At 40.8% G+C, this 24,005-nt stretch overlaps 1 protein-coding gene and 1 non-coding gene across 5 annotated transcripts in view; both read right to left on the reverse strand.

The window, feature by feature from the left end:
* AHCYL2 (adenosylhomocysteinase like 2) overlaps nucleotides 1-24,005 on the reverse strand; it is a 155,251-nt gene that overhangs the window by 21,971 nt on the left and 109,275 nt on the right. For 2 of the 4 annotated variants that reach the window (XM_053657087.1, XM_037165809.2), the window contains exons 2-8: nucleotides 22,825-22,933; nucleotides 14,842-14,985; nucleotides 14,287-14,387; nucleotides 7,628-7,730; nucleotides 6,022-6,116; nucleotides 3,312-3,418; nucleotides 2,129-2,245 (exon numbers count right to left, since the gene is read on the reverse strand). In XM_053657087.1, the coding sequence (XP_053513062.1) occupies nucleotides 2,129-2,245; nucleotides 3,312-3,418; nucleotides 6,022-6,116; nucleotides 7,628-7,730; nucleotides 14,287-14,387; nucleotides 14,842-14,985; nucleotides 22,825-22,933 (776 nt within the window). Of the gene's footprint in view, nucleotides 1-2,128; nucleotides 2,246-3,311; nucleotides 3,419-6,021; nucleotides 6,117-7,627; nucleotides 7,731-14,286; nucleotides 14,388-14,841; nucleotides 14,986-22,824; nucleotides 22,937-24,005 lie in introns of all 4 variants that reach the window. The other 2 variants (XM_053657086.1, XM_037165808.2) reach the window with 1 other exon arrangement.
* Nucleotides 17,391-17,497, reverse strand: LOC119064302 (U6 spliceosomal RNA). The gene has a single exon (XR_005085363.2). It is a non-coding gene; the product is annotated as a U6 spliceosomal RNA (small nuclear RNA).

The following is a 24,005-nucleotide window of genomic DNA, read 5'->3' on the forward strand; positions in this document are numbered from 1 at the left end:
TGTCATGTCAAGTCTCTGACTTCTAATTCTTCTAGTCCCAGGCCCTCTAGAAGAGTTCCTAAAATACAATCTATTTTACGATCTGAAAATCATATCTGGGATATTTTTAGTCTCCCTACCAAGTGGCACCTCAGTCTCCAGAAGTCTACCTTTGCACTGCTTTCTGGCATTGCAGACCAATTACAGAAGCACCCTCTCGGAGTCAGCGGGCCATTCCCACAGAGCTCGTGGTGTAGTGCGCAGCCAGCTCAGAACTACAGAAGCGTGGTCACTGACCCTTTCCTCGTACGGACTCTGTTGGACCGAATGTCCCCTCCTTTCCATTGCAGCCTTCCCTGGGGCACACTTTGCTTTCTCTTTAATCCCCCCTGCTCTCAATTCCTCTAAGAGGAACATCTGCCCATGACCCACTCAGAAAGTTTCTTACCACCTGAAGGTGCCAGTGAGCTCTTACCAACTCAGCCGCTTTCTGGTAGATCATTATGTTTGCTTGTTTCTTCATTAACCCTAACTTCTGTTCTGCATCTTACTCTCACTTTCACACACATCTGATGTTAAAGAATTTTTCTTACCCATGGGGTTAACACTGCTTAGGAGGGACTCTGTCCATGTTTATGAACTAGTATAAGTACCTTTATGTATCGTTCACTGAATCCAGTATAGGCAGATTTTAGGCTCATAGACTTGAGACCCGAAAAATCTACAAGACACTTAATTGTGGATGAGCAAATATATACCCAGATTCTTACTGATTTTATCAGGCACAAGGCTATTTTCATTGTAATAACATTTAAATGTGGACAGAACTAGGACAGTCTATAAACAGACTCATGGACTGAGAATTCATGTACAATCTATCTAATATGTACAATCTATCTAATACTACTGACTCAAAGAAATAATAATGAATAATAGCTCAAATCTGCATTGAATATCCTGCTCCTCACCCCCGCCCCCCCGCCCAAAAAAAAAGATTTCAAAGCAAAAAGCTTCCCCTAAGATTGAAATCAATCCTAGTTCTGTACAGAGTTCCGGAACAAGGGAACTACCACCGACCACTGGGATTCATACCGTAGCTCATTTAACCTTCACAACAACTCCATGAAGGAGGTCTGACTGTCACCATTTTACAGATAAGGAAATGGGTGCAGAAAGGTTAAATAACTACTCCAAAGCCTTACAGTTAATAAACGGTAGAACCGAGAGTCTAACCAAGGCCTTTCCGGCTCCAGTGCCCGTGGCGCTGCAGAGTGCCTGGGGTCCGGACTGGCGGGTAACGGCGCCCACAGGCCTTTTCTTCACTTTCCCATTGACCTCTGCTTGAGGGAGACTGTTTCAGAGAGGGAATCACTGCGCCTTCCTAGCAACAGTGGAAATAACGTCAGGGCACCAGTGTAGAAACAGAAACTGGGTATGGGAAGAACAGAGCGTTCGGTATATATCTGAGCGGATTTTGTCAGATGTTCAATCCTTACAAATTTGAAAAACTAGAAATGCCTCTGAGACTGAACTCTGTGCACCATAGCTTTCCAGATGGTGAGAGAATTACATGATAGTTGGAGCTTAAGAACTGGCAATATGACTTAGAACAGGAACATCGGGAACCTCTTCCCAAACTATCAAAGATACTTACATATTTATAATGACGTTAGTTAGTGTCTCTCAGGCCTGTTAGCATTATCAAATAAAACTCTGCCACCAACAGACAGGGGCTAGCTTGATTTCTTTTTGGCCCTGGCTGGTGTGCCTCAGTGGATTGAGAGCTGGCCTGAGAACCAAGGGGTCGCTGGTTCGATTCCCAGTCAGGGCACGTGCCTGTGTTTCAGGCAAGGCCCCCAGTAGGGGGCACATGAGAGGCAACCACACACTAATGTTTCTTTTTCTTTCTCTTTCTCCCTCCCTTCCTCTCTCTCTAAAAATAAATAAATAACTCTTTTAAAAAAAGGAGTATAGATTTGCTTGTAATAGTGAGAGCAATGGAGGCTCTGGGTTATAAATGCTGAATATGATGTGATGATAGACTTGGAGGTGCTACATGAATCATTTCCAGAAATAACCAAAATCAAAATACTTAGAACCTCACCTCAACAACTCAAGTTCCTCCCAAAGATAATTTTAAAAAAATTACCCATCAAGAATTGATTCACGGCAACAGTAGAGGTTGTCAAATTTCTGTTTAGTGACCGAGTCATTGACGTTCATGGCCGGGACGCAGAGCTTCCCCGCTTTGGACAGCTGGTACAGCCTGAGGATGGGGAATCAAGAAGAACACAAAACAGTGAGATGCCGGATCTGCTGTCGATTTCATACCAAATTCCAGAAAGATGTGGACTGGGAGGCAAGAGAGCACAAGACGTGACTAGTTTGTCCCATTAGGCATACATAGGACAATAAAGACTGTCTAGTGTCTGTATATAGCTGAGAATGAAGATCTTAGTCAAAAAGCATTGTGGGGAAAACCTCTTACCCACCTCTAAATTATAAAGATTAAAATGTAAAATTACTTATTAATTTTATTCCTTTTTAATTATAAAAATTACCTTTAATTACTATTTTAATCCCAGTACTCTAATGCAACAACGTGAACTTTCGGTCTCAATTTTATAATCTCAATACACATACCTATAAATATGTATATCTATATATAGGATTTTTAAAAATCAAGACAACTAAAATCAGAACCAGGTGTTTTATTCAAAATCCATCCCTCTCTAAGAGTCTGAAAGTACAGTGTTTTGCATATTCAAAAAGGTCACAGACTACTGATGTGGTCCTCGTGGCTCATTCAGAATTTACTTCCCTAAAGCTCATTTCATACTTTCCGTTCTTCCTGGGTGAATAACAGTAAACAGAAATGATTTCAGTTTTGCTTAGGGGATTACTGCTCATTTGAGAAGAAGAACCTTAGGTCCTCACCCTCTACGTAAGGACGAAGCATCATCAAGGCCCGGGTTTGGTCTGTTTTGCCTCGTGCCAGATCCCTGGCACGGTTCTTAGAGCTGTTCCTGTTTCACTGCAGAAGTTCAAGAAATCTCTATTGCATAAGATAATTCATCCAAAAAAGGACAAGCGGTCACTGTATTACAATGGCTAGAAAATATGAGGACCACACTTGTTCCCTGACCCGTCCCTGCCCTTACTGTATTAGATTTGCCACTTGTATTGTTATTTAAAAAAACACGTGTGCAGACTCAGATTTCATTACCTCAAAGTAGGTTCCAATTTTTAACGTAATACATTCTACAAGAATGTGATTGTGAGAATGTCTGTCTAGGCTGCATAAAACTAGTTACGCCAATGTCAAATCTTACCTATGGACTCCAGTTACACTCTCCTCTACTATGCCCTTGATTTTCTTAAACATGTTGGGATACTTCTTATAAATCCAGTGAGTGAGATCCCCTCCATCATCTAAGATCTGCAATAATAAGCAACAATAATATTATTTGTTTTTGCAGAAGGCTCAATGTTTCCAGTGCTTCTCTGGGTCTTGTACCACAATTGCTAATTATCAATTTACAAATATTTCAAATTCCCCACATGGTATGCAAAGTAACTTAAAGCCAGTATAATGACCGAACAGTCATTATACTGAAGTAAAAGACAATGAGGGGTGAAAGACCAACTGTAATTCTCACAGCCAAATGACCTTTCCCCATGACACACCCAATAATAAAGCAAAGTACATAGCAACACAAGGAGCATTTTCTATGGTCTAATAACTTGAGTGGTTATCTAAACCACTAGTTCTTAAAAATACTACAGATATTCAGAAAGTCTAAATCTATCTGAGCATATTTTCTATTCATTAAAATCAGGACTTTAAATATAGTCAGTCAAGCTTAGATTAAATAAAGCCAGATAATTAAGTCTTCCTCCCAGAACAATGGCTCATAAAACCTATTCATGAGTCCTTTACTTCTCCCCAAGTACAGGCGCTCTCCTACCAAAACATCAGGCGGTGCTGTAGGGCTTTGCCCAGCACAACCTCACACCCTCTATGGCCAAATTAAAAATAACCAGGGAACTGTGCAGTATGTAAGTGTGCGAAGCATGCCTCTGAGCCGCTCATCACTAGTTCCGGTTGGGATTAAAGATAAACACAATGCTGTGCCCACTGGAGCTTTCATCAGCAGAAGAAAGTTTTTGAATTATAAATAAGCTGAAGAAAGATCAGCTAGCATACGATTCAGCACCAGACTGTGGCATATCAGCCCTTCACCTAGCTGTCAGAAACGCTTGGCAGCACTTTCCAAATTGTTACACCCTCCCTCCTGGAAAGTCCCACAGCACAGCATCGCCCTCTATTAGCATGCCCCCGATGTGCAGTCCATCCACTACCAACATTACTGAAAGTGCCAAAAATGCCATCCTGGACCGCCGGGCACACTAAATCCCCAGCCTCACGTCTATCACCTGATGTCTTTTCTGCTTTTGCTCTTGATCTACAATTATTTTCTCTGACTCCACTAGCCCTTATTTGAGAGCAGGGGGATTCAAGACAGAGCTCTCATTAAAATGCTGTACTTATTCCATACTCTAAGTTTGTGCTCCATTTTCTCCCAGTAAAACCCCTCCGAACAGTTGCCCTAAGAAACAGAAAGGCTCCTCTGAGTCTCTCTCTCCCTTTCCGCACATATGAAATCCCTCATGGAGTTTCCCCTCGCGGCCTCTGATTCTGTAGCCACACAAAAGGTCAGACAGAAAAGACTGAGCAATTGGAAACTCCTGAGACTCTGAAGTCCCACTATTCTTGTCTAGGTGTCTAATGCAGGCAGGCACGTGCTATCCCTAATATGTACTCAATGAATGTAGCCCACAATTCTCACCATGTAACTCTACTGCAGAAAATTCTTGTCACCAGGAAATCTTCCTGAGTTTGGAAAGCAAGGGAAAGTACTAGATCTTGACAGGATCCGAAGGGGCATGGGTCCTGTTTTCTGGGGTGACAACTGTTTTTATCCTTGTCTTACCCTCTTCATTATCCTTTCCAGATGTTTGTGCTGGCTCTACAGTCTATAAAAGCTCTCTGAGAATAATCTCATGTCCTCCCCATGCTCATGACTATAAAATTATTGTTACATTTCCAGTAGAAATCCCCTGGTCTATCTTCTTTAGTGCCTGTCAGTCACACTCCCTCCTATTACTGTTTAACTTTGTTGGAATGAGCTGACTCATCTTGCAGCTGACTCCTCCCTCCCTTCCAGGACATGAAGGCTTTAACCCAGTTTCCTCAAACCAGCATTTGGTGCAATGTGATCGGAACCACAGAGTCCAGAAAGCTGGGCTGCTTTCCTCTGCTGCATCCAGGTGAGGCCTGCTCTGCAGGATTTAGCAGCAAGCAAGAGTTGGACTACAGTGTCAAGGATTCATTTTTCAGTTGATTGCTTAATTTCTCTTCTCACTTTTCTCTGCAGAAATGTTTGTAAAGTAGGAGTGCCTCATACTTTGCACAGCTTTCTTCTTCTCTTTGTGAATCTAATATGCTATCAGCCTTTGAGAATAAAAACAAAGCAAAAATAAAAATACCTAATCTCTGCCTGGTTATCTTTCTTAAGGTGGCAAATGAAGAGAGAGAAGAAATTTGAACTTGGAAACCCTTCATGTTTACTATAAATTTAGCAATGATTCGAGAGAGAGAGAGAGCTGGGTACCATAGGAGGTGTGAGTGCGCATGCACACGTGTTCAGATTCTTGTTGTTAGGGGATGGTAACTCATCAGTCTTACTTTCTAATCAACCATGTGTAAATACAGAGCGGTATTTTAATGTTGCTGGTGAATATGAATGACTCTAAGATCGCCACTAATCATTATGGTACATTGAGGCCATAAAGAGGTTCAACATTCTTGGGGTGCCTGAGCATAAGCATCTAGTTCTGTTGGAAGCCCAGGTACACCGGATAGAAAAGGAGTCATCACCCTTCTTTCCTGTTGGGAAACCCTCTCCTAGACCAGAGCCTCCCTTTCTACCCCACACTCCCGGGCCCCCACGGAAGTGTGTTCGCAGAAATCTAACCCACCATGTTTGGCTGCCAGCCCTCCACATTCACACATCTGTCAATGCACCACCAAAAGTCATCTTCTGACTCTCCTTTCCAGGCAAAGACAGGGAATCCTGAGGAAAAGGAACAAAAAGAAACCATTAAAGTCCTTAAAAAGGGGCTGACCCCAAATTCTGGCAAGAAGATGCTGGTTCTCAATTATAAACTCTCTCGCTCTGCTCTACTCCTTGGACCGACTTTGTTCGTGGACAAGTATTGTCCTCAGTCCCACTCTTTTGTTGCTGGTGGCCATTTTGCTGTCATTAGACCAAAGAGGACAAAGAAAAGTATGATGGATGCTAAACATATGGTTAAAGGAAAAAAAGAAACTAGAAATAAGTACTTCTTGACCCAGCCCAACTGGAATTCTCACCATTTCCCAACTACACTTTGATCTTCCTTGCTTTGATACTTTGGGTCATGCCACCCTCTGCCTGGCAAATCCTTACACTCTTTGTCCATCTATTAAAACGTTTATTACACCTCAGGGCCCAGTGAAGAAGTGTCATGCTCCTAATGGAGCCGATTAACTGGGAAGTGAACTCTCGTGGACTCTGAACTTTTTAAACCCCTTGTTTGAGTGCTGACTGTGGATTTGCGATCTGTTGTGGCATTTTCATCTATGTTCTTGTATTATTATTATTACTATTATTATTATTATCTACAAATGTATCTTTTCTTAAGAGCAATACAAGATTCTGACAAGGACATGTCTCACTGTCTCAATTTCTCTTGTAGGAGACATAATAAGTATTTGTTGGGAAAAAAAGACTGCGTGTGTAAATTAATTGGGTTATATGTTTCATGTTTGTGTATTTTTCTATATATATTTCACACATTAATAAACATTTTATAAATGACTGTAAAGGAAAGAACAAATGAAATGCTGAACGTGTTAGCCAAAGGACAGATGAGCATGCACCGTGGATCTTTCGCGGCACTTCCTGGGAGCCCCGAGGCAAGGGTCAGTTCTCTGATCAGTGTGTGTGCTTCACTCCAGCGAGTGAAGAGAAAGAACTGACAAAGTCCAAATTTCTCTATCATTTTTGTCCTTCATCAGGAGTCTGTGACCACTGTGATGAAATATTAAGCCTCCAGGTCAAATCCTGTTTACTGCTGAAGCAGAAACACCAAACGTTAAAATCAGGGTTCAGACTGCTAAGAACCAAACAGGACCACAAAACTCAGCCACAGCCGTTTTCCGAGCCACATTACTTTAGGCAGTGAGCAGCGTTCACTGGTGCTCTCGTATTAGCAAGTCGAGGCAAAGCATTAACTAATAAAGGATTATGAGACATAAGAAGATATTTGAGACTGTAAATATCTTCTGTATAGAACAAGAAAGATCAAAGTGTAGCTGGGAAATGGTGAGCATTCCAGTTTACCAGGTAACTAAGTAACGGAGTTACCTGGATCATATTTAACAAGAGAAGCCCAGAAAGAGCAAATACATCAAAAATAGGGATCCATTTCTACCAAGACAGCTCTTTTAATGTCAACCTTCCTTAAAGATTTATATGGAGACAATGGAACTTTTCAGAGACTTACTTTAGCCAAAGACACAGAGAACAAGCAAAGATCTTACCACTTTCGGCTAAAGCGGCAGCCACTTCATTGAGGGTGGAATAGATGTTGCAGGCGGCCCATCGGCACTGCGCGCCCAGGGCACCCAGAGTTTCCATAAGCACCTGTATTTAAGAAAAAGCAGGAGATGAGCAAGCCTGAGCCAAACAATTGGTCTAGGAGATTCAGTTTATATATTTGACAACAAGAAAGTACATCAGGAATAACTGGGGTCAAAGATATACAAATTGTGCTCTACAGAAACTCTAGTATTTTGATAAGAGGGAAAGGGTGGGGGGTAGGTATGGAGGAAGGCTCCAGCTAAGCTCTATGAGTTTACGCATTTCACATATTGAACCTCCCCATAAGACTTAATTAACCAAGGGTTTCAGAGCTAAAACATTTTTTAAAAACCACCAACTTATAGTTCTGTGTCTTCTTAGGACATAGAAAGCTACAAAAGAAGCTCACACCCAAACAAGAAAAAGCCAAGACTCTGACTGAGTAGCTCAGTTGGTTCAAGTGTCATCTTGATACACCAAGGTTGTGGGTTCAATCCCAGGTCAGGGCACATACAAGATTCAAGCAACAAATGCATAAATGAGTGGAACGACAAATCAATGCTTCTTTCTTTAAAATCAATAAATTAGCCCTGGATGGTGTGGCTCAGTAGGGTGAGTGTCGGCCTGTGAACCGAAGGGTCACTGGTTTGACTCCCAGTCAGGGCACATGCCTGGGCTGCAGGCCAGGTCCTCAATAGGAAGGGTACATGAGAGGCAACCACACGTTGATGTTTCTCTCCCTCTCTTTCTCCTTCCCTTCCCCTCTCTACAAATAAATAAATAAATAATTTAAAAAGAATAAAATCAATAAATTTAAAAAGGAAAAAGAAAAAAAGCCAGCTGATCTACAAAGCCATAACTTTTCTTGAGCTATCAAAGAGTTGAAGTCACATAGCAACCCAGTGGTCTAAACTCCATAGAGTGACAGATCTCTTTAAGGAGAGAGGAAATAGTTTTATCTTTAGCAGAGCAGGGAGGGAGAGGTGGCTGCCATACATGCGGATAAGAAAAAGTAGCTGTAACTGTAATAATGAATTAGTAAGCTAGTGTGGAAAAGTGTGTCAGTTTGGAATTCCTAGCAGCTCCAGGCACAAAGAGATTTCACTCACATCAAACTGTTTTCCAGGGGCTTCCACCCAGTGCTCACAGGGAAGATTGGGGGCAGAGAGCTGATTGGCTGTGCTCAAAGACAGGTATGAAACCTGGGTGCTTCCCACAATCTTCTCTCATAGGAGTAAAAGCTTTAAGCTGGAGGAAGAGGAGCAGGAATTATGCCTGCCACCAGGATCGAGCAAAAACTCTGTTCCTGGGGGAGTAGCAGGAAACTTTCTTGGGTCCAGACTCTGAAATGATACAAAGTAAAGATCTGCTACCATACCCGGAGGGGTAGGAAAAAATCTACTGCTCAAGACCTACCACAGATACAAGGCAAAATATGGCTGCCTAAGACTGAGGCTGGATCAGAAGATCCAAGAACCCTCCTTGGTAACCCTCCATTAGCCTCACTCCAGGAAACAAAGTCTATTGCTGCAGGTGGAGCATGCACTCGAAGAAAGCCCCCCCAGTGCCGCCCCCCACTCCCCTCCCACGGCAAGCAAGCATGTGCAGAAGCAGCTGAAAGCTGAGGATGAAGCCAAATAAACTGAGGAGAGCCCTGTCATAACCTCAAAGCATAAGGTTGTAGCAGCCCACTGCTGGAGGAATTAGAAGCCTATAATGCAGAAAAGAACTGAAATCCAGCCCAAGTCATGACCATAATGAAACTAATATACTACTGTTCAATATAAAATTTTAAGATAAACAAATGAGTGGGGAAAAAAACCCCAACCAAATGTCAACAAATAAAGTATTCAAGAGAATTAGACTTGGTGATGAGCTAGATGTTTAATTAGATAGGAACTTTGATTATTATGTTTATGTTAAAGGGTCTAGTGAAAAAAGATGGACAATATCTACAGATAGGGAATTTCAGCAGAGAGATGCAAACGATAAAAACAAGCCAAACAGAAATGTCAGGAAAAAATTTTTTTAAGGTTTCAGAGACTAAGAATTCTTTCATCAGGTTTATCATCAGACTAGACATCACCAAACTGAAATATAGAAAGAAAAAAGAGTGGGGGAAAAATCAGAAGACAGCATCCAAGATCTATGGGATATTATCGAATGGTCTAACATGCATGTAATTGGATCCACAGAAGGAGAAGAAGAAAATGGCAAAATATATATATATTAAGTTAATGGGCAATTATCTTCTGAAATTAATGAAGGAAGATCCAGGGACAATGACATCCTAATAGCAAAGATCCCCCTGGTGTACAGATCCACTAAAACACCAGGGCTTCTCGTAGAAATGGGGGATTCCAGGACTCGGACAGAGAACACACAAGGTGAGCTTAGACCACCTTGTACCAAAAGCAAGGAGTTGCTCAGGGAGTGAAAGGGACAGACAGGCCAGCAGACGAGTCGCAGAAGCCAGACTGACGGGGCTCCCCCTTGGCCAAAACGGGAACAATCTGAGTATCATATTGTAATAAGTAATGATAGTAATAAATTATAACCTATGAAATAAAACAGGAAACAATGATTCCATACACATAAACAAACGAGTGAATAAATTGAAAGTTTAATAAAAAATTAGATATTTACACAGTTTCATATTACTACCTCACAAAACACTTACTAATTACAAAGGGAGATAAATACCTTTTACAATGTAAAAGTCTACCAGACACCACTTGAAGTAATCAGAGATCAGAATGAACATCACAGGAACAAACTGAAATCATGTGTCATCTGATAAGATTAAAATTTTTTAAATGCAGCATCACTTCCCACCAAAGATTCATAGCCTGAATCTAATAATGAGGAAGCATCAGAAATGTCCAAGTTGAGGATATTTTACAGAATAATTTGTCTATAATCTTCCAAAGTGTCAAGGTCATGAAAGTCAAAGACTATAGACTATTTTGCATTAAAAGAGCTGGAAAAGAGATGACAAATGAGACACAGAGCTATGAACTGAATCCTTTTGTTATAAAAAATATTATTGGGACAACTAGTGAAACTCAAACGGAGTCTGAGAATTAGATGGTAACAATGAATCGATGTCAATTCCCCGCCTTTTAGTGGCTGCACTGGTAGAGCAGGATGAATGCCCTGTAGAAACACTAACTAAGTGTCTATTTGCAGAGTGAGCATAAGGTTGGCAACTTTCAAATGGTTAAGAAAAAAGTTATTCATAGCATACTTGTAACTTTTCTAGAAATCTATGTTTGTTTCATAACAAAATATTTTTAAAAACTAATCTACTGATTTTATCCTGACTTACTTTAGTTCAATATCTAAGATGCAGGCAGGATCTTTAAGAGGGTAGTATATCGTCCTAATGCTTTAAGAGCTAATTTTAACAATGAGAAAGCTTTGGTTAAAAAGCTCATTTTAAAATTTCCCGATAATGGTTCCCGACTCTGAGTATTGCTAATTTTCACTTTAAAAATTTTGTATGTAGCGTATTTCTATACTAAATAAGAATTCTAATGAAAGATTATGCTCTAATTCAAAAAAAACAAAACTTGCAGACAATTCTGCTAATGTAGGCTAACCTCTCACATAATTTGTCCAAGGCCATGCAGTAACTTAATAGCAGAACTACTCATATTTCTAAATTTCTAGTCTATGCTACCTTTCAATATCTGATTCCATTTTTTTATTTTGTTTTCGTTTTCACCTTAAAGAATTTCTGAATTCCTACAACTAGGGATTCTGATTTGTCAAATAAAAAAATGATACATGAACTTAACCACGAGGCAATATAAACTAACTATAAAAGTCACTGGAGGCAAGAACATAAAAACAGTTCAAAGAACTCTGAGCCAAGACTGCTGGCTACTGGAGTTCAAGCAGGAGTGGAGGCAGGGAGGAGTAAGAGGAGGACGGAGCTTAGGACCCGACTTTGAATCATGACCGTTTAGAAGAAGTAGCTGGGAAATCTGGTTAGAAGGAACTATGCAACATACCTAAAACTGTAAGTAGATCCAAGTCTATTAGAGACACGATGGGAAACTGTTAACTATAATAGTTCTATCTGCAGCATGGGATTACAGGAGACTCTGTCTTTCTACATTACAGACTGTGGTGATGTTTGAGTACTGTAAAACGAACATGACAGCTTTTGTAATCACAGAAATAAAATAGAGATTAAAAACAAAACAAAGCAAAATTCCTTTGTAATTAATTTTTTAAAGGAAAAAAACGTGGGGAGGGTACATTAAAATAATGTTAAAATTGGTAAATTAGTTTTGCTCTGATATTGATTACTCCAGGAAAAAGAAGAAAGGAACCTGTCCTGGCTGGTGTAGCTCAGTGAATTGAGCGCAGGCTGTGAACCAAAGGGGTTGCAGGTTCCAGTCCCAGTCGGGGCACATGCCTGGGTTGCGGGCCAGGTCCCCAGCAGGGGACACATGAGAGGCAACCACACATTGATGTTTCTTTCCCTCTCTTTCTCCTTCCCTTTCCCTCTCTCTAAAAATAAAAAAAGAAAGAAAATATTTTTTAAAAAAGGAACCTGAGATATAATTTAGCAACACGAGACGGCAGAGAGGTCCTTACTATTTTAAGCTTCAACGCCCCTGCCTGGGGAAGCCCCAAAAAGGTTCCAAGAGTGTTTCTGTCTCAATTCATCAGTCTGTAGCTCCAAAAAAAGAGATAGCTTTTCAATTTATCATATTAATTTTGGGCTGCCAAAGTATTCTTTTTCTCAGAGAACAAGTAACCCAGAAAAGTCTCATAGAGAAGATGCTAAGAGCAGCTGTCTGTGTCTTGAGGAATCTCTGCTCTTTTTAATGAGGAACATGGCCTCGTAAGTGTTGTGCTTCAGGAGACAATCTTCTGAAAGCTCATCTAGTCATAAAAATGACCTGGGTCTTACAAATCCTATAAAAGATTCCAGACCGTTTCTCGATACTCCAATTTCCCGTGGTGTTCTCATTATTGTTGGCAACTCAGTATCCATCACATCTTGGATGGTGACTCGAAGTCAGTGGTTCTCAACAGAGGAACTCTGGGAAGCCATGGGGGCGCTTCTGGTTGTCACGATAATTGAGAGGGAGCGCTACTGGCATTCAGTGGGAGGGCTGCCTTGAAGGTACAGGACAGTCTTTTACAACTAGGAACTACGCCACATCTGAGAAAATCTGCCAATGTTCCAATGAAAAGTTCATATCAGCGAGAAACCTATCTATAATTATCTGTGTTTAGAACCTTATTCCACTTTACCCATTTACAAAAAGTGTTTTGTAGTTTTTCTAAGAATGCAACAACTGTGTGTAAATGAAGAGAAAACTCGTGTTTTTTTACTGAATCAGAAATCTACAGCCCAGGCTGGTGTAGCTCAGTGGACTGAGTGCGGGCCTGCGAACCACACAATCGTGGTTCGATTCCCAGTCAGGGCATATGCCTGGGTTGCAGGCCAATTCCCAGCAGGGGACTCACAAGAGGCAACCATACATTGATATTTCTCTCCTTCTCTCCTTCCCTTCCTCTCTAAAGATAAATAAATATTTTAAAATTAAAAAAATCTACAAAAAGTTGGTAATAATTTCAAAAAATCATATAATTTGGCAATACTATTGTGATACTCTAGAGCCAGTAACAGATTTGTCTATCTACATTTATAGCATTTTGATCCAAACAGTACTGTAAGTACAAATATCTGACTATTCTACTTTACCTGTACCCAAACATTTATATATTGAAATATACATTTTATTATGATTTATTTACCTTTTATTCTTCCTTTGTATTTCAGTTAAAATTTTGTTAATTTAAAAAAATTATATGTAGCGGTCTAGGTATATAGATATCTATATATCTATAGATATATTATGTCTGAATTTCATTTCAAGATAATACAAGGGCATGCAAAATATTTTTTTATAACAAGGGGACACTGACTCTGACGGGGGTGAGAATCCCTGGTCTAAACTCTAAACCAATCACGGTAAACCCAGTCCTAGAACTGGTGGGGCAGGGGCATGTGGCCCAGCTCTGCTCCGTGACACAGGATGGAATACCCTGGAGGACTTCTGGGCAAGGTTTCCTTGTTCTTGGGAGAGAGAAAGAAATGGTGCTTCTCCCTCTTCAGGTCCGTTTGTGACGGCCTGAAGAGCTGTAACTGTCTTGCTAACAACAGTCCGAGGATGTTTCACCGCCCCTGCATCTGAAGTCTGCCTGACCGCTGGCCTTCAGGTTTCCTCTTATTTGCAGCTTAAAGCAGCCTAACACAGACCTACCTTGTAGAAATGATGCCGGAAGTGAAGATAAGGGGAAGCAGTGTAGGATTGTGGAGAAAGCAGAAGTGTGGAAGTCAGCTATACTGAAGTTTAAACCTTGATTCTGTCATTTACTAGCTGTACTACCTTGGATAAATTACTTAAACTCTCTGAGCCTCAACTCCCTCCTTTATAAATTGGAACTAGGGCTACCTGCTTCACGAGACCATCATGAGGATTAATGAACTAATACTTGTCGAGCTTTTAACCTAGCACGTGGCAAGCTGCAAGCACTCAGTAGCTGGGGCTATTCTTAACTATTATGCTGCGGAGAAAGGAAAAAGACTTACAGCAGTCTGAGCAGTGATGTGGGTGCAGCCCACAATTTTGGCTCCAGCCAGAGGTTTTTCTCCTTGAGCTCTCTTCCTCAAAGCCATCAGTGCCGGCATTTCTGAAAAGGCGCAACACATACACAGCATATTAGAGAGGAGGGAATGAGAAAGAAAGAATAAAGGGAGAAACTTACTCTCTTAAGGTAAGATCCTTCCCCTGATGAGGTCCCCTGCTAGATTAGGTTTCTCAAGGGATTAAGACAATACACCTGAGCTTTCTTTTATAAGGGGCTTCCGGAGGCACACGCTCCAGTGTTCTCATTCCCTAGACCCCAGTCCTCTTTTATCTAAGTCTCCTCCTCTCCCCTTTTCCTGGTACAGGGGGTTCCTTCCAGACCTGCCAGAATCCACGCCCTCCCCATAGCATTTCTTGAGCTCAGATGATTTTTTTATAGATAGCCTGCCGTACCCCACTGAAATTTCACAAGCTACTAGGTCCCAGGACATGAGAAGCTATTGTCATGGACAAAAGGACACAGGCAGTTCGAGAGGAAAGGGGCTTGCTTCCTCTACCTTGTTCAGCAATTTCAATTTCTCTTCGTCCAAACTCTGCCTGTTTGATGTTCTTGACACAGAAGTCACTGCTTCCCTTAGAGTTCTTCTGCTGCTTGTCCCTGGGAGATGTCTCATCATCGGAGCTATCTGTGTATGAAGCCGCTGGAATGACAGAATAAAAAACCCTCAGGAGGAAGAACGGCCTTCTTGAAAACTCCGAGCCATGGCGTGACCTGAGGATTATTCTGACCATGCGGCACCATACACATTCCCACATCTGGTAAGCAACCCCACATTTCTGCCGTGTAGAATGCGCACCTTTTTGCCCACATTTTTGAGGGAAAAATAAGGATGTGCAAAATATACATGGGTAGTACCTGGAATACCTTGTATCTTTTCTTGTGTTTTGTAATTACTGGTTACATAAAATGTCTTGTACCACAGTATGTTCAAAAATAAATGCCAAAATTCCTTTATAATATAAAGAACAAGCATCTAAATAAGAATAAATTAAAAATTGAATTAAAAAAGTAAAACAAAAGATTTTTGCCCCCTGAAAGTTTGGGCCAAAAACGTGGGTGTGCATTATACATGGCAAAATATGGTACATGGCACTGTGGAGCTGTCCCAGTGTCCCCTGTGGAAAGTGCTACCCAGAGGTCAGAAAGAGGAAGCTGATAGTGGTTGTCTAAGACACTCCTCCTGGAAAGCATTAACTTGGAATCTAGGGCTGGCTTTATTTTCAGAGGTCCTTGAATATGCAAAAAGAGAGGGATTATGCCACGGTAGCAACAGTTAAAAGTTCTAAATGCAAGATCACAGTTATGAACCCAGGGGTTTCTGGGACCCTAGCTACCCTTCTCTGTCTGCTGCTCAAATGCCTGATGTAATCTGTGTTTTAGTACAATAGCTGAATAGATAAGATCTAGAAAACAAGGAACCCATGGGAAAGTAATTAAGAACCACACAGAAAGTGTTTGTAGGACATAACAGAGCTTTCTTCTTTAAGACTGGCTCTGATGAGGCTGAACTGTGCCTGCAGACCAATTAGACTCTGACAATGAAGGACGCAGTGTGCTCTCCCTTCTTTCTGGCCTCCTGGTCCCGCATTGGGCAGTTTAGACTCTCAAAAGAAGTGGTAAGTCCTTGTTTGGTATAATAAAATGCTGATGACAAATCCTTTTAGCAGTGTATATACTAGGAGGTGAAAGGTGGAAGACTTCTGATTGTGACTAGGAGGCAGCAGCCGGGGCTGCTATTCCCACGCTTAGCTGAGGTTTGTCTAGTCTGCATTTAATTCTGTAGTTGCTGATCATTTGCTGGATGATTTGAACCAATTTCCTCCTTGATTTATATTTAAGTTTCTGTGGATAGTTTCTTCCTACATAGTTGGTAAGGTTTTGGGAGAGGAAGCTTAGGAAACAAAGTGCTATCTACAAAGCATTATGTATTTCCCAGGGAGACAAGTACTTCCATCACTTTCAAGGAGAGACAGCTACTAACATCTCAGAGCTCCTAAGGTCTCTAATATGCTGATCTACTTATATCCAGAAAATTAAGACATTTCTGGGGTTTCTTAGCCAAGGGTCTATCTCCGGGAGGGCTGTAAAGGGCAAGTCTGACCTTGCCCGGTTTATCAGACACGGCACTACAAAACGCTGCCAGCAGAGGCCTCGGTGTCTCTCTAAGAAGCTGGAAAACAGCCACAGGGCAAAGTCCGAACACTAGGCAACAAGAACGAACTTGGGTTACCCGGGGAGGTGAGGGAATTAATAAATCCCTAAAGATTAGCTCTTGAAAGGAACTAATCTGTACAAAAAGTCTGTGGTTCTCCCTCCTAGGGTGAGAGCTCAAAGTACCTTTAGCAACAGAACCCAGAAACAGCTTCCTGGACAGTCCTGTGTTTCACTGTTATCAACACTCAGAAACAGCTGAGGAGCAAGAGGCTGAGGAAACCATGCTCCTACCACCTGAGAGAAAAAACAACGGCTTCCCCATACCCTGATCCAAATTTTTAGGATAACTGCTTTTGAAGAAAGTGCTTACATTCAGAACACCCAAAAATTTCAAACCCTTTCCCATAGACATGGTGATTTTTGTGTTCCCCAATGGCCATTTAAATACAGTAGTTTTGCGTTCTGGAGTCCAACGGGCTTTGATTGAAATCTCAGTTTCTGTTTCTGGGTGAATAAAATGGAGGTGATAACCTATTTATCACCTATTTAATAGGGCTGTTGATTCATTCATGCATTCAGTCATCCACACATTCAAATTCACACCAAAATTTAACAATTTTTATTGTGTATCTGCTATGGGCCAGACACGTTCCGAGAGCGGGAGATGCAGGGCAGATGTAGTCTGTCTTCATTCACCTTTGGGGAGTTTTCAGTCTAGTCAGTGAGTCAGACATAAAATAACCAATTACAAAATTAATCATTTAGAGTTTTTCTTTCCTTATGGTTGTAACAGGTACGATGGAGAAGGCAGGCATGACTTGTCAAAGTCAAGCTGTTAAGAAGATTCAATAAGACAATGTAAGTAAAGTGTTTAGTGCAATGCTTGGTGTAAAGCAGTCAATAAATGATACGAATTTGCAGGCCATCCTCAGGTAGGGGCTGGGCTAACCTTCTCTGTGTGGTTCCAGTTTCAGCATGCGTGCTGCTGAAGTGAGCACTGAATACATTTTAAATTCAATATCAGGCATGCCATCTTTAAGGGTTCTTATTCAGCTTTAGCATTTTGAATGGGAAAGGAATGACATACATACAATATTATTTAGCAGTTTCTTTTTCTCTACCTCTGTCATTTATTAATCTAGCAAAGCCGCAGGAGGCTGGCAGGCAGTGACTAAAAAGGCTGAGGCTGGAGGCCTGACTCCATCCAGGACGGCTCTCCTCTCCCACACCTCTTTCAGCGTCTGATACGTCAGGGGAAAACAAACCAACAAACGATGACAAAAATTTCTCCAATTTTTGGCTTGTGTTTTCTCCCACGTCAAAAAAAACTATTTATACCACTTTCCAATTCTAAAATAGAAAAAAAACCCACACTATTTTATTTTCTTAACAGTAGTCAACTTATTATGGTTAGTTCAACCAATGTGTTTTTTATTTGAGTCAAAATGAATCTTGGCTCAAATAAAGAGCTCTTTTTCAAAGAGCTCTTTATATAGATCTGCTATCAGGTAAGAGCCAAAATATTAGTTGTCTAGATTGTAAAAATTTGTGAATGCAAAATGCCTGACAGACCCAGACTGAGAGTGTTATTTCTGCAATCACAGTGAAAAGATTATTCCTGAACTATTCTGTCATTTATTTTTGAATCCATACTCACTTCTGCCACTATATTTAAAGTAGCATATTCATGAAAACAGCTGAGATATCATTAAACATTTTTCCTAGGAAAATGTAGAGAAACCAAACACATATGTATACATATGCTTGAAAAGTTTCTAAAGTGTGTGGGTTATTGTTGTTTTTTTTTTTAGATTTTATTTATTTGTAGAGAGAGGGAGAGATTTGTATTTGAAGGGACAGAGAAACAGAAAGAGAGAAACATAAATGTGCAAGAGATACATTTATTGGTTGCCTGTTGCATGCTCCCAGCTGGGGACCCGGTCCGCAGCGCATGACTGTGCCCAGACTGGAATTGAACTGGCAACCTTTTGGTTCACAGGCTGGCACTCAGTCCACTGAGCCACACCAGCCAGGACACAAGTGTTTGTCTTATTGGCACACTATGAAGCCCAGAGTCATAACTTAATGAAAAATGAATGATGGACAACCCGGGCAATAACCACCGAAGTACAGGCCTGAGACCTTAACTCTTGTTTCACTTTTAATTCATTAAGTGACCAATTTTCAATTTACTCAGCTGTAAATTAAGGAGTATAACAGAGCCTCTCTCTCCCTTTCCTCTACTACCACCCGAAAAATCTTATGAATAAACGAGATAATACCAAAAAAGGTTAAACTTCTAGGTAGAAAAGTAACATAATGTTACCACAAAATGTTGTCTTGTTTCATGAAATTCCAAAATCAAAACATGACTTGAGGAATCACTAACCTACAACCTACCCCACAGAACACGTGCACGTATGTTCTATGGCTCAATCCTGATGAAGCCTTACCTCCCAGCAGCTGTGCTGCTGTGAGTTACTGCTGGGAGAAGCAGCGGTCAGACTCCCGGCTGAACTAGTCCTATTAGACTGCTGTAAGTCAGGCAACTCCTCTTGGGCCCAATCTGTTCATTTGGCAATGAAAAAAACAGTAGGGGCCAGTGTGTCAAAGTGCGGCAGATTTCACTGATGAATTAACACTCTAGGAACACGTGAAAAGCTATGTGAGCAACCAAAATACAAATAAAATTTTATTATTTGAAAAAATGTGAAAATACTTCAACCAATTATGATCTCAGAGACTTCAATCTTCCTTATCCTTAAATAAATTAACTGACGGCGAAGACAGCTCTTTCAGAAATGTATTATTAAGAATGATCTGACTTTGAATAAAAGTCTTCTGTTCATTTTTTATGAGGTTGTTTTCAAAAACTTTTTATAAAATCATTTTAGACATTAATACAGCCTTTTTCAACCTAGATTTGCCAACATTAAGCTCTAATGCCTTGAAGCATCCACGGAATATGTGAATTAACTTTGCTCCTACGCATCTCCAAGGGCACTGGTATGACCCATCCTTTGAAGAACTAAGAAAACAGCCTCCCAAATCCTTTTCTGTAATTCAGATGAGGAAACCTGGCTGTTGAGAAAGGCTGGCTGAAGTTCCTAAAAGGAAACATTTTGTAATGTCATATACCTTCTTTTTTACCTGTTTACATGCACAGAATATGTCGGAGACCTCAACAAGTGTATGAAGTATAGGAAGAAAGTCTCTAGACACCTTTCACCATTATTTATTTACAGAGCACCTCTTATGTGTCAAATAAAGTTCCAAGTGCTGGAGACAGCAGTACAAAACAGGCAAAAATCTCTGTTCTCATGGGTCTAATGTTCAAGACAGGAAAGAAAAGACAACAATAAATTAGTAAAAATATATGTTATATGATAATAAGTGCTATGGAGAAAAATGGGGTGGTGAGCGTTGGGAAAAATGTTAAAAGAGCAGCCAGGACAGGCCTCTTCTGAGAGCTGGGGGCAGATGCCTGGCTAGGGTAGCCCAGAGCATTCCACATGTAGGGAACAGCACGTGCAAAAGTCTGAAAGCAGGAGAGTTTCAAAACAGCAGTAACAGTGAGGAGGCCAGTATGACTACAGTGAAATGAACACCTGGGGGAGGCAGGGGGCTGGGGAAAGTAGAGACGTGATTAGAAATGTAATGGGAGGCTGGATGGTATAGGGCCTTTATACCATAAAGGCCATTCTAAGAATTTTAGCTTTTACTCAGAGGGATTGGAAAGCCATGGGAGGTTTCCAGCTACGTGATATGACCTGGCCTGACTTATTTTAAAAGAATGAGTCTTGCTACAGTGTTGTGAACAGGCTGAAGAGGAGCAAGGTTGGAACTCAGGAGCTCGGCTTTTAAGACATGGGAGGTTTGAGATGCCTATAAAACACCTAAGTAAAGGACTGAGCAGAACGCTGAATATACAGATCTAGTGTGTACTGGAGAGATCTGAGATGGAAATAAAATGTGAGAATCAAATGTCAAAACTATGTGGTATTTAAAACTATGAGCCTGAATGAGGTCACTTGGGGAGAGAGTATAAACAGAGAAGGGAAGAAGTCCAAAGGTCAGTCTTTGGGGCTCTGTAATATTAATTTCTACAGTCGCTTAAATTGTAATGAATGCTGGAAATGGGTTCTAAGTTCTTACTGACATGCATTTTCATATCTTCTTGTATTTAGAAGGTTGTGAGTCAAATCTGTTATTCCTGGCTTTTCATTCAATGGGTTTGGGGCACTTTCTGTGTCACTTCATACAACTCCCCACTGTCTCTGTTACGGATTTACAGACTGCACGAGTTTTCTGGGATCACAGAACAAATCACACACAAATCTAAGCCTAGAAACTAGGTCTCTCCTGACTCCCAGTCTGAGACTCAAGGCAGTAGGCATCTCCATTCAGAGTATGTTTGAAAGGGCTTGACAATTGTTCACGTGGAAAAAAACAAAACAAAACCGAAAAATAAAACAGGGTAGCAGTACGTGTGACACACAGCTGCTGAAGAAACAAACATATTCTTGAGAATCATTTTAAAAACACTGAGCTTACGGAAGTAACACTTCCTGTAGATTAGTTCATATCATATCTGGAATACTGTATTCATTGACATAATATTTTTAAAGGGAAACTTAATCTGGAATATATCCAGATGAGGATAACCAGAACAGTGGGATGCCCCCAAAATAATGAATTAATTTTTAAGTAAAATCTTAAATTCCAAGAATTGTGTAAGAATCTATTAGGAGCTAAACAGCTAGATAAAACAAGAATTACCCTACTGTTGACCAAGCTCCCAAAGAGGCCAGACCGCCGTTTGTAGGCAATTCCGGCATCCAGTGGGAAGCAGAGGAACTGATCCTTAAGGTATTTCCACTCCAGAATGTTTTTACTCCAATGCTTTTGGGCTTAGGATCCTTAAATGGCTATATATGGTTGATAATTTTTTACTATAAAAGCGGCAATTTCATATAGTTCAACTTTTAAGTCCAGGTATTCGAGGGTGGCAACCAACAATGCCACTCACCAACGAGCTGACAGGCAACTATGTGTTCACTTAGAAACCAAGCCCGTCAATCACACTCTTCTAGGTAAACAGATACTTTGCAGGGTCCCCTCCCTGCACATACGGGTTCACCGAGGAGGCAGGCATCGGCCTTCCCTGCATGGACACGGTTGGAAATGTGGATCTAGTGTGTAGGGAAGAGACTGAACTGAACTTAAAATTTAACACAGTTATTATTTAGTATCATAGTTTAGATAACACGCACAAACTCGCAGTCTAAAATGTCACACCCTGTTTTACAGTTCACATTTTCCCAATTATTTTAGTTTCCAGGGTTATACTTAAGAGTTTTCAACACTGGTTATTTCAGCAGAATAAGATAGGTACGACCGTCAGTATCTTTAGACAAAAACCCATAGGAACTTATCTCGTGTGCTTTATATCATTCAGTTATTGTGGGAAGAAAATAAAAAGAGAAATGTAACAATGTAAATAACAATATACCCAACCTAAAATTTTGTTTCCTAAACAAGCTTTCTTCAAGTTTATATAACAAATACTACTTTCCTATTTGTGTGAAGAACAAATAAAACTTCGGGTCATGATAAAAAAATTTTAATGAATATTACTGTTTATAATGTAAAGAGACAACTAAGCTTCCTACCACATTCCGACATAAGAGCAAAATAAAATAGGTCCACATTATATCAGACACATACTGGGCACTGCCGCACAAATGGTGAATGCCTTCAAGGGGTTTTACATGGTAATAGCTCATCTGGCATTAAATTATAACAGCCCCAGGGCCCATATATTTGAATTAATGCCGCTGCAATGGAAGAAAGAAGTAACAAGCAATACAATGTCACAGCTTAGAAGAGAAGGCAAAGGGCTCACCTGAACTAGTTACAATGTTTTCATGTTTCTTGGGGCAATTAAGGTTTCCCCTTCAATTTGCAAGTACCGGACAGAAGTATGGGGAAGCCCGTTTATTTTCAAGGAATGGAAAAAAACACAAGTCTTTACACGTGTTGTTCAGGGAAGGTCATAAGTGAGCTACATACGCCCTCCCACCCTCCGAATAAATCGGAACTCAAGTTCCTCAATCACCACCTTCTCCCTTTACTGGTAGAGGAGGCCTCTGAATCTCCAAGAGGAATCCAAACAATCCATCTAGAATCTTGGTCTGAATTTCAACTGGGAGGCAAAGAGTTTACTCCAAGGCACAGGCCTGACAACGCCTAATCAGCCTTGGGTAGACAGGAGGGCCCAACGGTCACGCCTCCACGGGCGGGTCCACTGAGGTTCAGGACTCACCTGAGCTGTAGCTGTCAGTAGAGGACTGAGAAATGGAACGAGACAGAGAGCGACGTCCAATTTTGGAGGGGCGTTTGTTGAACTCTTGCTTCTGGTCAGCAAACTGGATCTGCTAAGAAAAAGAACTCTAGTTATATAAACAAAAAGAACCTCCATTTTGAGAGCAATTCAAGGCAGTGGATCTGACTGCACCAGCCCCTATTTGGAATGTTAAGATTCTGGAGAGAAGAATGATTTTTCATTCTTCGCCTTCCATCAGATTTAAATCTTTAATCCACTCTCTGATGACTATAGGCTTTTTATAATAAAACTGTGACAAAAGTAAGGAGAATGTGATGTTTTGGTTAAAATTAATGTTTAGAAAGTTGAATCATATTCAGAAATCCTTTGTATAGTTTCACTGGAAGCTAAAGCTGGAAAGAATTTTTGAGACTATCTATTCCAATCTTCACATATTTGGATGAAAGACTGCAAGGTACAGAAAGGCAAAGTGACTTGTCCTCCAAGTTTTAAGATTCCCAGAATATGGTCTAGTTAGTACAATGTAAACAATATACACGCTCTCCATTCAACAAAAACTTTCCCAGAACCGCATTCGAATCCTGACTGTGCCACTCATGGGCTCTGTGTGTTGGTCGAGATGCTTCTGTGAGCCTCATTTTTCTCAGAAATACAGCCCAGACGAAACACACCTCACAAGTTTTGGAGAGAGTTAAATGCAACAATGTACAGGCATACTTTGTTCTATTGCACTTCACAGATGTTGCATTTTTGGTTGTTTTTTGGTTGTTTGTTTTTGCAAATTGAAGGCAAGACTCCCCACCAGAAAGGATTACAACTCATTTTGTTGTGGTGATGTGGAAACCAACCTGAAGTATCTCTGAGGTGTGCCTATATGTAAACTGTGATTTATAGCAGGAGATTCAATAAACCCACTTCCTCACTCCCGCCCCTGCAGTTCACTGTTCTCATAATTCTTGCAGGTAGTCACTATAATTTTTAAAGATGTATTAATTAGGACTTCCGCCGGATGGAGGCATAGGTGGAGACACCATGCTTTCTCATACAACCAAGTTTAGAGACAACAAAATATTAGCAACAGAAAACACAGCCAGAACACAGAAAACTGAACTTTTCGGAAGTCTGATAACAAATTCTTCGGCCTGACCGGTAAGAGGGGG

The sequence above is a fragment of the Artibeus jamaicensis genome, unplaced genomic scaffold (assembly GCF_021234435.1).
Source record: "Artibeus jamaicensis isolate MK-2021 breed Jamaican fruit bat unplaced genomic scaffold, CSHL_Jam_final scaffold_3307, whole genome shotgun sequence".
Taxonomy (NCBI): Eukaryota; Metazoa; Chordata; class Mammalia; order Chiroptera; family Phyllostomidae; genus Artibeus; species Artibeus jamaicensis.